The sequence below is a fragment of the Physeter macrocephalus genome, chromosome 10 (genome assembly GCF_002837175.3).
Source record: "Physeter macrocephalus isolate SW-GA chromosome 10, ASM283717v5, whole genome shotgun sequence".
Lineage (NCBI taxonomy): Eukaryota > Metazoa > Chordata > Mammalia > Artiodactyla > Physeteridae > Physeter > Physeter macrocephalus.
Genome location: NC_041223.1, coordinates 80,114,471 through 80,129,466, shown reverse-complemented (window position 1 = coordinate 80,129,466; position 14,996 = coordinate 80,114,471). Strand labels below are relative to the sequence as shown.

At 36.6% G+C, this 14,996-nt stretch overlaps 1 protein-coding gene across 1 annotated transcript in view; it reads right to left on the bottom strand.

The window, feature by feature from the left end:
* Nucleotides 1-14,996, bottom strand: part of ADGRB3 (adhesion G protein-coupled receptor B3) — a 792,587-nt gene that overhangs the window by 41,941 nt on the left and 735,650 nt on the right. The window contains exons 20-24 of the mRNA XM_024133055.1: nucleotides 12,297-12,366; nucleotides 9,961-10,027; nucleotides 6,984-7,069; nucleotides 2,542-2,640; nucleotides 2,046-2,217 (exon numbers count right to left, since the gene is read on the bottom strand). Coding sequence (XP_023988823.1) covers nucleotides 2,046-2,217; nucleotides 2,542-2,640; nucleotides 6,984-7,069; nucleotides 9,961-10,027; nucleotides 12,297-12,366 — 494 coding nt within the window. The remainder of the gene's footprint in view (nucleotides 1-2,045; nucleotides 2,218-2,541; nucleotides 2,641-6,983; nucleotides 7,070-9,960; nucleotides 10,028-12,296; nucleotides 12,367-14,996) is intronic.

Genomic DNA, 14,996 nt, shown 5'->3' with positions numbered 1-14,996 from the left:
TAACTGAAATCTGCTCTGTGTATTTATAGTACTGTTACAGGGTATTTTTAAGGGTCAATGAAAAAATACTAGATATGCAAGTTTCCATTTCAGTGTTGGAATGAGAGACATGACACTCTGCTATTAATTTATCAGCTATAAAATTATTCAATTTGAACTAATCAATGAAAATGTAATAATAACAGGGCCAATATCCATAGTCTTATTCCCAATTAATATAGAAAATATATACTTACAGACACCTATTTAACAGAAGCATTTATTATATGATTTAATTACCCTTAAATCATGTTTTTGATAATTATTAGTCCAATTAGCAAGTATGGGAAAGTTCTGAGGGAATTGAATTTTTGTGCCAAATATTTTTCTTCATGTAAGCAGCACAACTTTGATAATCAGCCAACAAAATATCTGTCACTTTAAAACCTGAATATTTTGATCATAGCCCAAGGCTTTTAAGAGAGCTTATTTCTGAAGAAAAAGAGAGGCTTATTTAGGGTTGGGACATTTTTTTCCTCTTTAACACTTAAAGTATTAATATCTTCTGAAGATCTCATGCAGATAAATCTTGGATCTTGCTTACAGCCTACACTATTCATCCTTAATCATCAATCAAAAATGTACCATGTGTCTACACACTTTGAACAATTTTGTTACATAAACATATTAGAGATAACATTAACACAGAAGACTCTCAGGATAGTTATGGTTGGAGAAGAACATAGCTCAATTTCTTTTTTAACTTTTAAGCAACTTTGGTCTAGAAAAAATGCAACACTTGGAAGATTTTTAATGCTGATATTCTAGGCAGAAATTTGTGATGTCTTGGTAACGAAGACCTAGATCAGATTTTTTAAATGATGAAATCCCCCCTTCCCCTTGCAATGTGAAGTCATTCTTCTGTTTTCATTGTTTTTCATCATACGATGTTCTTGGAATACACATGTGGGTTTACTGCTGACATCTGTATGATACTAAAGTAGCTCAGAAATACTGTTCTCCTCATCTGGTAAATGAGGTAAAAACCTTTGCTTACCTTCACTCATCACTGTGAAAGCTATAGGATGTGTACTCAGATGCGCATGTGTCTTTTTGCAATGTGCACATCATAATAAAGTTCTCAAACAAGCTAGATAATGCGAAGTGACAGTGGAGACCATCTTCTCAAAATTACTAGCATGGCACTGTGTCACTGTGTGTTTTAGTCACCACCGTCCCCAGAGTAAATGCTCAGATGACTCATAAACCTTGTAAACACTGTATTGGTGCTTGCAAGCACTCAGAATAATTGTTGCGCCAGTTGGAAACAATATTTTATCCCTAAACAACTCAAGTCTGAACTCCATCACTGATCTGGATGGATTTGGTGCAGGTTAGTGTCTCATGAAGGATGACTTCTTTCCTTCACTGCTGCCAACAAACCTCACCAGGACCTGGAGAAACACTGTGATTATAGGCCTACAGTCCTTGGGGACAATTACTGCCCAATCATGCTCCACTGTGTCCATTTTTTGTATTTTCTGAGCATTGACATCCATATCAAAATCATCCCCTTTGAGTAACCTTAACCGCACCTTAGTACAGAGACAAAAGAACCCCTCGTTCATCTTCAACATTTTCTTTCTAAAACGAAGTCTGTTAAGTATGAGGAATGGGGTTATGCTGTGGGTAGAAGCAAGAGTTAAGGAACAGGTTTAAGAAATACCATCGCAATTACATTTTAGGTACGCTGCCCACCCTCTTATCTACACCTACGATTGCCTCATAGCCTCTCTTGAACCCACTGTCCCTGGCTCTTGGCACCTCTGGTTGCGTTTTCCCTTGCATCACCCCATCTGTTTTAATCTGTCACTTTCAGTGTCCAAGGAGCCCTCTTGAACTTTGCCTTAGCATTTCTCTTTAGCGTTGACTCCCAAACGATTGTCTTTAGAGGAGACCAGCTTTAACCTGAAGATCAAGTTATTAAAAGAAAAGATCCTATTTGTTAACATGGAAAATACTCTTCTAAGTATCATTCTTCTCTCTTGCAGAATGATTTTTCTCACCTCTCTCCGAAGAATGCAGTGGACCATGACGATCACAAAGCCTTGCAATGAATCAAACACAGCAAAAAGTATTTGAAACAAGATGGAGCGTTTGTCTGTCATGGCCAGAACTGCAGACATCCACGTCAGAGCCAGAAGGGGCAACACCACACAGGAGCTCCAAAGAGACGCCCTGTTGGAACACAGAAGAAGCGACATTACGTAGCTGCACGTACGTATGCCCCAGGCGATAACCAAACCCCAGTTCAGCAAAGCATTCTTGTAGGTGGCACCAAGGCATTAACTTGGAAACCACAAAGCAGATAACATTTGATAGTTTTATTTATTTTTTGATAAAGAATCCCACAATAGTTACAATAGCCGTTGCAAACTATAAATATTTAAGTATGCTCTTAGCTCTAATATTAGCAAACATGATTTTTTTTTCCATCGTAGAATTTTCTCACATGCACGGTAAAAGATTTGTCACAAGAAGATGTAAATGATTGGGACTAACATGGCGTTACTGGCGGTGGTGGCTGACAAAGCTGTTGTTGAAACTACTCCACACTTGGCACATTTGAGCGTCAAACCGCTATGAGGCTCACTCATCTGACTGCAAACAAACAGAACACCCACAAAAAGAACAAAATATTGAATTGTCACCAAAAAAAAAGTTGCCACTGCAAGTTAGCTTTTAAATACGATTTCATGCAGAAAAGTATATTTATCAAAGAAGAACGCTCTCGGTTGTGTTAAAGATGCATTTACACTACACATTATTTTTGTAACATTCACCGCTTAATAATACGGGCCTTTGTTACATGCGAAGCATATTTCCATCATTTACACCATAAATGGCCCTTGTGTCTACAGATAAAGTTGCCCAATACACTGAGTTAAACAAAAGCATGTGTTTGTGTAGACATACAGTGAAAACCCTTTATTCAGACCCTTGATAATCAAACAGGTAAGGATTCCTAGCTTCAAAGATTTTCAGTGTCACTTACAGAAGACACATATTATCAATTAAAACCTTCTGAAATGTACACATGTATCTCAGAAGTCCAATATAGGGAGATATATATTTTAGGCTTTTAGTCATTTGTGGAAGATGTAGTTTTTATCTCAACATATTCATATTTGGAAATTTCTTATAGCATCAATGTACTGTATATTTTAGGATGATCTGAATATAGGGACTGATGAAATTTGATGAAATATTAGTTGATAATAAAAAGAGTGATAGTTTTCTGCTTTAATAAAACACATTTAACATAGTCACCAAGTTCAAAATATTCTTTCTGCACATTTTGTCATAGACTCCAACCTAATAGCTTTTAAATGGTCTATCCAAGTCTAGAGGATATTGCAGGTAAATTCAGATTCAATCTACTATCTCACAGAAGCAAAGTCACACTACGGAGAAAAACTTGACACATTTTTCTTTAGAAAAAAGTCCTTTGAAAATGACTGGTTTTTAGAACCCTATCGTTTTAGGAAAAACCAAAAAGAATTACTTGCATCAAATTTCAAAACACTTTGAAATAATTTTCTATGGTCTCTTCTCCATTTCCATGTGATGTTTATGTCTAAAATATAGGTTTGCCCTGTAGGTTTTTCAAAAAAAATAATATTGTGGTGGGCCTGTATTACTATGTGTAAAATAAAAATGGCAGAACAGAGAAAGTCATAAGGGGCTCCTAATTCAGAAAGTCTGGTTTCTTTCAAAGAGGTGCCTTCACTGGTGAATTGCACTTGGATGAGATGATAAATCTGAAAGCTATTAAGTAAATTGATCCGTAGATCCTGTGAGAAAAATCAAAGCTCTCAGAGTTAGATATGGGGGTGGAGAATATGATTCTAAACCGTTCACTTTACTGTTTCAACCCAGGGCATATGTACTAGCCACAGGTGTCCAGACTTTTCCAAATAAGAATTAATAACAGTCTACCCAGTTTGGTTCATGAATGCCCCAATGGCCGGTGTGTGTGAAACTGCTCCCAGGAGAATGCCTAGACCAGTGGTCTCCACAATATATACTTTAAAATAGTAGATGAGAAAGTTCCGTTGCAGAAAAAAAAAAGAGAAAATAAAATATTTTACTTGAGATGTTCTAAAAAGACACATGCCATTGTATCTTGTTTTCATTCTTTCCAACCATCATTTTATATAAGATGTGTTGATATTTGCAAAAAATTCCCCCTTGGTAAACACACTTTATGTATCAGAAAAAGTTAATCTAGTTTGGGTATTACAAAACTTGTCAAACTATTGTACTATTATTTAAATATTCATTCACTCATTCCTTTATAAATCTTTATTGAGCATAAACTATATGCCTGGCAGTTTCTAATAACTGATGATAAAAAGAAGAAAGGGAATAGATAGAAGAAGTAGATAAAATGGGAGGAGGAACATCTTGGTACCATAGTTGATTCTAAATAAATAATAATGTTTCAAAAGAAACACTTTCTATATATATATATACATACATACATATATATATATATATATATATATATATAAACAACCTGAAATGGTCAATATTTACAATTAGGGAGATCAATTGTTAAGTTAATCAATTAGTTTCCTGCCCAATGTTTCTTTAGATAATTCTGATTATTTGTTCTTCACTGAAGTCTTTATCGCTGGCCCCACTGCTTCTCTGTGAACTAAAAATTAGCTGCAAATACTCATACCTTCTAAAAAAAAAGACATTCAATCACACTTTGGAAAAGAGAGCAAATTTCAATATTTAAGCTAAAATAAGATTTTCTATTATAGAAAAAACTTTTAAGCCTAGAGTCATTAATTTGTTAATAGTCTTTATCTGCTTTGGACAGTAACCAGCATTCTGCTTTTGCAACTTGTATTAACATCATTTCTATTTCTCCAGCAGTGGCCTTTGTACCAGAAAAAAAAAAAAAAAAATACCCAAAAACTGTTTGACTCCGTTTTTCCAGTAAAACAGGTGTAACTTCTAACGATATTTTTAGAAATAAAGGTTTAAAAATTATTATGTAGATTGAAATGGATAATTTCTAAATTCATAATATGACAATGTTGTCATTTCTCCTAAACCTATGTTATCGCTTACAAAGAGCTATGTGAATCAAACTGGATGTTACGTATAAAATAATCAAATGAGGAAAAAATTCTGACTGAGTTTAATAAATCCTTAGCATTAAGCTCATTCTGATAATCTTGTCTCTTTTGCTGACTTCAGTGTCATGAATGGTGGAATGATGGATGCTTGATTGACAGAAGTTCAGGGTCCTTTGCAAGCAAGCTGTCTAGCTTGGATTCTTCATTTCACCCATCATAACAATAGCCACCAACTGCTGAGTGAGTGCTTGCTATTTGCTAGAAATTCTAATGAAAGTTTTATACACATTGTATTTCATAGACTCTATTATGAGGCGAGAGTTATTATCCCCATTTTACCGTTGAGAACACTGAGCTGCAGAAAGATGAAATAACATGCCCAAAGACACACACACAGCTAGGAAATCGCAGAGCTAAATACTGAGCGTGGCTTTCTCTTTTATTTTAAAGTTTTATCCTAACCACTAACCCACTCCACCCCCCAATTAAAAACAATAATTATACAAGTCTACACCACTAGTGGCAGAACTGAGTTTCTATATCCAGTACCCAATATGAACAATTTATTCTAACATGATTAATCTAGGCAAGAAATAACTGAAGTAGCTATTTCTCCAATTCTAACCATACGTCAGACTAATGAGTAACAGGGTGACAGTTTCAAGTTCACATGGTATAGAAAGCTCAGTGTCTGTACAAGTTCAAGTCTGCCTATTTCAAGTTGCTTTAGAGATTCATCTGAAGTGAAGACAGTCTCTAGATAGGAAGTGATTTCCCCTCAGAAAGGAGCCTCCAATGATGTTTTTATTCATCACTGCAAGTCCTAATGCTTGATATGAATGATATCCAACTTTATACTGAAAGCCATTAAACCTAGTCTTTTACTAGGAAAAAAAAATGCCTGGACTATCTTGTCTTATAAATCATTACATCGATTATAAACACACAAAGGACTTGAGATTCCCACCAGTCAGTGGTGAAATACTATGCCTATTAAATAATACATAAATTATTAAAGAAATGAGAACAATTAAGGGTTAAGTTTTGAATGAAAGTACAGTCAAACAGAAAGGAGAAAGCTATAAACTTTTTATAAAAAATGATACAAAGGGAAATTCAAAGGCATTAATATTTCATTCAAGTTTTTACAAATTTATGTGAGCTAACAATATAACCTTAAAAAGCTGCTATCAACCTGCTCATGAAATGTTATTAAGTCATTAGATATGGTGATATTACAATGACAGTAAAATTAAAGGAGATGCTTTTCAAAATTTTATAAGTGGTTAAAATGTGCAAGTGACAATTATGAGTAACTCTTTGTAGCAAGTTATAGTGAACATGTCATAAAAATGAACACATATGATAAGAATAGTGTTTCAGAAGTGATTATTTCAAGTGAAGACTTTTTCTGATATATACAATGAATCAAAGAAAATGTAATGTTTTGCCCTCCTAAGGTTTGCTTGTCCTGATTCTCTTGTGTCCCATACTGGAATTATGTTCAATCTACCCTCCGGTCCTTTGTGACTAAAACTAGGAGGTCTTTGGAAACCCTCACCCAAGGACAAGCATTTCAAGGCTAGCCTTAATATTTAATCTTCTTATCTTACAAACAGGCAATATGCACAAACAAATCCAGATTTTCTTAATGGTATTTTTAATTATTTTCAGATTTTGGTCACACCTATTTAGGAATAGCCCATTGGAAACTTGAATGGCAGGATCTACCATACACACCAGTTTGTCAAGGACAAAATTCAAGGCACAGCCAAATGCAGTCGGTGACCTGGGATTGGAGTATGGGACGCACTGGTAAAGACCCTTCGAAATCCACCAGTTGCAGCTTACCCGGCTCTGTGTTTCAGCTTTCTATCTAGGATCCCATCTCTTGAAACAAGTTTATTAAATACCAAAATGCCAATCACCATGTTGACCTGTCAAACAGAAACAAAGGTTGGCCTTTCAATGATATTGAAGGGAATCAGGTCCCTGATTTTTCCTGAAAACCCACTTCTATCCATTCACAACCTCGGCAGAATTATATGCTCACAATGGTAGCGATAGGAAGCACTTCCCAAATATTTTGCAAGTGTGTAAAGGAAAACGGGACACTTTAACAGTGGTGTTCGTGTCTGTCTCTTAAAGGATTCTCATGAGTTGGAAAGGTGTGTGACCTTAATGTTTTAAAGTGCATTAAGCACATTTAATTTCTATGCTTTGCAGCTTACACTGAGGAGATTAACATTCAACTGCCGAACTTTTAAATTGCCATACTATGCCAAGCTGGCGTTCTTCTCTCTGAGTCATCCTTGGATAAAATAAATTGGTTAATGAGTTTTACCCTACGCCTGGGAATCAAAAGACTTTGTCTCGCAGTGTGTGGCTAGGGTGAGCCCTGACATCGAAAGGTGCTAAGGATTTGTCGTTGCTCCAGCTGGGAGAACAGAATGCCTCAATTCTGCACAGTGTGCAGCTATCGCTCCCATGAGGTGGGGAGCATTTTAATGCACCATGCTTTTCTGGACAAAGGAGAGAGCCTATTCGACTCAGCAGCTTCCTTTAAGATGTACACGAACACTAATTTTTACAATGTGCTCTACTGAACACTTCTCAGCATTTTCTAAGACTCTCTCATCCACTCAAAAGGTCTTCTGCATTAATACAGCTGAAATGAAATCGCACATATTTGTCTTTCTCAAGTCAAACTGTAAAAAGCTGTAGAGATTGCCATGGTCTATTTTTCTTCAAAGGTTTATTTGTTATTTATTTATTTAATTTATTTTTTGGCTGCGTCCGGTCTTAGGTGCGGCATGCAGGATCTTACGGGGATCTTCCATGAGGCATGCGGAATCGTTCGCTGCCGCGTGCAGGTTTTCTGTCTCTAGTTGTGGCACGCAGGCCCCAGGTTGCGTGGGCTCTGCAGTTGTGGCACGTGGGCTCTCTTGTTGAGGCGCAAGAGCTCGGTAGTTGTGGCACATGGGCTTAGTTGCCCCGCGGCATGTGGAATCTTAGCTCCCTGACCAGGGATCGAACCCACGTCCCCTGCCTTGTAAGGCGGATTCTTTAGCACTGGACCAACAGGGAAGACCCACTGTGGTCTATATGTTGCAGCTTTATTCTAAGTGCCCCCGGTTCTCTAGCCTACCAGCGCTTCCTGATAATGGAATCCAGTACAATGCTGGAACCAAGATAGATAATCAAGGAAAAATATTTTCTCTTTTTTGCCTTCCTGCCCCTCACCCTCCATGGTCAAAAGAATCTTGGTGCGACCCCCAATGCAAATGGTGAAGCCTTTACACTGAAACCAGTAGTTCACAAAACTTCTGTTTTAAGTGAAGCAGGATGACCAGTTAATAAAAAAAGAAACTTCCACTTCTCCAATATGCTTTGGGCAGACAGAACATAAAGCTGAAATCTGTTGAATTACTGGTGTAAGGAAGATCCAAAGCACCCGTTAGGTAAGGACTTAGGTGTCACTCTTCATAGCTTCCTTACAAGGTACCATTTGATCAAGAGAAAGAGTTACTCATCTTTGTACGTCTATTATTTGAACTAAAAAAAAAAAAAGTGTATTCCATGGAATCTATTAATCTACAATTTAATCATGAGGGAATTCATCACCACTCCAAAGACCTTTTATCTTTCAATTATACACATACGTTCTGTTTCTTCATTTTAGGGTTATAGGTATGTTAACCTAGTAGCCTAGGGAAATAATTCAATTGATTAAATAAAAATTTAATGCGGCAGACAAAAATGTGTGCAATAGTTTCATTTTCCCTATGCTCTTCTAACCCTCATGCCTAGATTTTCTTTTTCTTGTGAATCACAAACAGTTCCTGCTCTGTTATAATTTAGAGGCGGAAGAACAAGCTTTAAAGGAAGAAAAGTCATGCAGAGTTATTAAGAAAGATATCTCTAGCTTCCAATTTATTGAATGAATCGTTCAAGAAACCAAAGGGTAACTTTTCAATTAGAAATCTAATTGTATAGAGAAATGGATCTTTGTATTTAATTCAGATTGTTTCTTTTCTCTCTAACATTTTTCAAAGATTTATTAGGCAAGAAAGATTTGTAATCAATAAATTCAGAGAGAGAGAAAGAAAGTCAGATTAGCAGGAAATTTTCATGCTCCTGTAAACAAACATGTAAAGGAATTATTTTCTGATTCAGAAAAGAAAAATTTGTAAACCTTATGCATAACATATGGCAGGGGTTCTCAACTGGGGCCGGGGCGGGGGGCAGATTTTTGCCCCCAGAGAACATTGAGAAATGTCTGGAGACATTTTCTGATTGTTAACAACCGAAGGGTATATTATTGGTATTTAGTAGGTAGATGCCAGGGGTGCTGATAAATACACAGGACAGCCTCACAACAAAGAAATGTCCAGCTCAAAATGTCTGCAGCACGGAAGCTGAGAAATTTTGACCCACGAACATATATTTTCTTGTTGCTATTTGGTATCAGCCACAGTTATTATTAAGAGATCTTAATAACTTTGTAGCTCATACAGAGTAGTGTGAAGCTGAAATAATAATGATGAAATTCTATACATTAATGAGGAAAAGTTTACCAAAACTTAAACTTCATCACAAATGTGAAATTCCTGTAAGAGAAATCCCACACTCCCATGTTTAATATTCTTCAGCCTTCAAAATAAGAATATTTTAGCGTCATAAAGGACTGAATAGCAGTCAACATTGAAATTTAAGCAACGATTCATTGAACTTTAACATTTCTACACAATACGGAAGTGTCTCTCTAATGGAAACGAGGTAGCCTTCCTCTGCTAAGAAAACAAACTAAGTTGATTTCGGTGTTTACCAGGACAACAGCAGCTGCGGGTCCCACAAAAGCGTAGAGCAGTCCTCCTTCAAGGGAGAGCCAGCAGCTGAAAACAACATCAGATAAAAACTAACAAAAATTAGTGATAAGGGTTAAACCACTAAAGTGTGATACAAATAACTTGGAATTTTGGCATATTTCAAAGGTTTGTAGTTTTAAAAAAAATAGCACAAGGTGTGGAAAAAAGCTAAAATTAGCGCATTGCATGAGTAAGAAATACTATATACCTCTCACAGAAAAGACGCTTTGATTATAAGGTCTTACTGTCGGGCAGTTAAAACATTTTAGACAAATTACTCTTGCAGTGAGATTTTTATACTGACTTTCAGTACAAAGGTGATGATTAAGTTTTGTAAAATGCTGCTTTACATCCATTATGGAATTTTTCAAATATACTTTGAAGCAAGAACAGCGTGTTCTTAGAGTCTTATACGTGCCATTTACCTGTTCTTCTTTGAGGCCATTGAGATAGTGGGAGACACTGGTTTAAAAGCCATCGTTGCAAAGAACGGATAATCTACATTTTGCATGCTTTTTTTTTTTCTTCTAATTTTACTTTTTCCTAGACTACTAAAAAAAAATCACTGAGGATAAGCTTTTGAATAAAAATAAATACAGCTGTGTTTGTTTCAATTACTAGATTCACCAAGAGATGCAGGTTTGCATCGATAGAGACATATTGATAGGTAACCACATTGATAGGTAACCACTTAGGTAAAAACACTCATTCTCTCATAGCAAAGGGCCGTCAAGAGGTCCTCTTGAAGCAGTCATGCCCACCATTTCACATACTTGTCTTTGACCTCTGACCCTTTCTGTATTATTTCTCAGTCCCCAGAATCAGCAGACTGCCTCCAAAATGACCAACAATCAACAATTAACAATAACTGTTCTCTCCCTCTCTTCTAAGAACTTTTCTATATTGGTTGTGATGGTGGTTACATGACTTACGCGTTTGTTAAAACTCACAGAATTATATACACTTAATAAGGTGAATGTTACTATGTAGATCAATGCGTGCGTGTGTGGATTCAAAGTCTGCATCTAGTTATTGCTCCTTGGCCATAACAGCGGATAGATAAAATTCTACTTTCCCACTTTGAGGTCGACGATTTAATATCTATTTTAAAAATAAAATACCTGGAGAAAAAGTCGTGAGTCTGATCGAACGCTTCAGTTTGGTGTCTCTGAGACCGCCACTCAATTTCTACTGCATTTTTTGTGTAAATTCATCTTCAAACTGATACGTTCCTCATCGTATTGCGTTCATTGTTAATCATACACTCCTTGAAAGTTGGAACTGTGCCATCTATAATCCTACTTCTTTCCAGGTCCCCAACATGGTGCCTTTCAAAATGAGGCATGCTACTGTGAAAAGCAATAGCTTAAAGGTAACGGTGCTGTACTACGAGTGCTCTACAGCATATGCTACCAGAGTTCTTGCAATTCTTTGGAGGTTTCTTTCGGGTGGCAGGTGAAGTGGTGTTTTTTTTGGCACACTCTCCAGTTGGATGTACCCACCAGAGGGCCTCATTAGCAACGATCCCTATCTCAAACCTGAGCACAGTTAAACAGGACATCTCCCTTTAAGACGTATGCCTCTAATAAGATGCACATCTCTTTCCTCATTTCTCAACTGTCTCCTCAACTTGAAAGAGCAGATGAAGTAAAATATGAAAGTGCATTGTTTTACATTCGAAATATTAAATGTAGTCTTGACTTATAAATTCTCTCATAGAATGTTATAAGTATCCCAGCTCTGATTAGGGTGGGCTGATGCCACATCCCTTTTTCTCCCTTCTAATTTCTTCCATAGCCCAGGAATTTTCTAGTTTGGAGTCTATTTATTCCCTGACCTACAGGTTTCAATATGCACTACCCTAACATAGCAACAAAACTTGAACTAACGTGACATAATTTGGTGGCTACCAGTATATACTATCATCTGTGAAATCAGAAGCTCAGATTGGAATCATATTCTAAAATGTAAACATGTCAAGGTTTATCCAGTTCTTTAAAAAAGGTATCTGAGATTGAACATGCAAAGTAAATATTGAAATATTTTAGAAATTAAGGACACGGGTCTTACAAAGAAACGGGAGACTGAAACAAGAATTCTGAATAGTTCTGCAGCATTTAATGTCTACCTTTGTGCATTTAAGCCACTTACATCATTCCTCAGTAATATGACTTATACCATCGTTAATGACTCAGTGATAAAGTACAAGCCATCAGCAGTGCCAGCCAAGACTAATGAAGCATATTTGATGATTTACTTAATTATAAACAAGATTTATCACCGTGGACGGACTTACTAGTGATCAGTGCCATATCCTTTTGTCCTGGTGAAGCCTACTGATGTGGCCACCACTAATGCTGGTAAACCTGCAAGAAAAGCATTGTCACACTTCACATTCAGCTACAACCACTGTGCACGCTGGCTCAAGCAAAGCCAGAACAAACTTGGAGTGCTGAAATCGGAGGAACTACCTTCAGATGAATCACTTCATAAAGTATGTTTTCATTACAAAATTTCTTCCAAGTACAAAAACATGAGTACGGCAGCTGGGTTTTTAAGTCAGCGCATTTCTCTGATGTTGCTAGGTTACCACCGCATTTGACACGGGTTTAAAGGAAACTCATAACAGAGATTTAGTATATCTTTTGTTTTTTTCCCTAGGGGTTTACACTCTTATAAAAGAAATTCATATTTATAAAATCGGAAAGGCAAAACAAGGATGTTCTGGTGTGATGGAATATCACAGAAATGGAACATTCAGTTGGCCTCATATTGTTCCACATCAAGTTGTACTTATAATGAGATAGAAAAAAATAAATCACTTAATTCTTTATGATTTACTTATAATAACAAGAATGTAGGAACAGGGTTAAGGGCTCGAGGAATTGATTTTTAGACTTCCTGCTCATCCTCCTTTAACAATCCTGAACAAAGTTCAGGGAATTTATGCCAGTTTTTCTTCATGAACCTCTAGGTAGGTATCACTCTGGGCAATACTTAGTCCCTCTTGGCATTCAAGTGCCTGCATTCCTGCACCAATTCCGACCTGACATCTTTTAGTTTATGTCTCTATGAATCAAGCTTACTTCGCTCAAGTTCAATGGAAACTCCCTGTGTTTGGCGAATGGGGTTCAGTCTAACCTCATGGTTTATCCGGTCATGCCTTTTTTTCAGGAAGACCATGTTTGTGTTTTCAGGTTGAAAAATCCATCATCTAATCATCTTCCTGTGTCCCCTCTATCCATCTTCTTTCCTCCTATCATTTTTCCTTATTCTCTTCTGGGAATCTTCACATGACATCACATTCCTTCACGAGGTTTAAATCATGGGAACTGTAAATGGCACCTCTGAGGGACACACCATGTTTTTTTAAACAAATGCCAGTCTCTTTCTCTCTCTGCATATATATGATATTATATGTATGTGTATATGTATATATCTCTCTGTATATATATATATATGTATATACACATATATATACGTACACACATATATTTGTAAATATATGTATGCATGTAATTATATATATAAAATGTCTCTTCCTCCCCCTTTCTTGTCCTCCTTCTTCTCTTCCTTTTTCATATAGTTGACCTTTTTGATTGACCAGACTGAGTTTGTTAGAAAAAAATTCTCTTCTGGGTCCTAGCTGAAGAGCTAATAGTCTTCATTCCATACAATTTAGATTAAAAAATTTTCTCAATTATTATGCTGCACTTTGCCATCATGAAACTCATATGCCACTATTCTGCCCACTCCCAGTCTAGAACCATTGGTTTAGCTTTTTTGCTACCCAGAGGAGTTTAATATTTGCTGTCATCCTGGAGACCAGCTGTGCACCCTTCTCCTCAATATCATCTTTGGTAATGATGTTAAATAAGGTAGTTAAGGTACCTGAAAATTGCTACTCTTTATACTTCAAGGAAAGTCTTCATGTCTCTGCATACTATAGTTCTTGGACCTAATCAATTCCTGATTCAACTTTAGAAGGTCTTTAACATGAAATCCAGACAAAAATTTTAAGAAACTGTAAGTACATTACATTCTCCAAACTCTTCTTAATGGTTTTCCCATTTCCCTGTGCAGACATGACATCTCCTAGCTGAAAACTGATGGATAATCTTCGTGTTCTTGGTCCTATTTTTTCCAGCATGAATTATTCTGGTATGGTAATAAGCCCACTTATTCGTAATTTTTCAGGGTCCCTCTAGCATTCTATTCTCCAGTCTTCTGGTACATTAGGCATTTGTTATATATTCGGTCCAAAATTCCCCAGTGTTTTTAGTGCAGGTCTTTTGAAACTCAAAGGCAAATAAGACAAAATCCTGCTTTTTTTCCCCTAAAAGTGGTTTCTTAAGTGAATTAAACTCATTAATTAATTAACTAAAATTAAACCAATTTATTAATTCCAGTTAAACATTAGAATTGGTCCTTTGAAATGTATAGGTCTTCCAGAGGTCCATTTCATAAGTCAATGTGAGAGAAACTTTTCCTAATGAAGAATTAATTCATCCTCAGCCTGTCAGCAATTCTGTTTCCTTTGAGGACCCCACGGACTAGCCGTGAGGTTTCATTCACGGTCTGAACAGCTTTCTCCTGTGATGCGAATAGCTCTATTGAAATGGACTCCTCAGAGCTTTCTTGTGGGGAGTACAGTACATGGTTAGTGTGCATGACTAGAACATCATGCTTTGAGCCCTGAACATCTTAAGGCATTTTGTGTTTCCAGAACCTATTAGTAGAGAACACTTTGATTTCCTGTCTGTAGATACCTCAGGTCTCATTTCCTACCACGTGGGCACTATTGATTATCAACTGACCAGCTACGTGGTCATCTAATATTCACTCCTTTTTAAAGTTCCAAACGTTCAAACAATGTTCAAATATGACCAGCCTCCTATATTTCCACATATCAAATTAGACAAAGTAGCCTGGGGATAATCACACTCTCCAGCTTCATTCATTACAGAAGTGTTTAAGGTCATTTTAACAAGAGCAA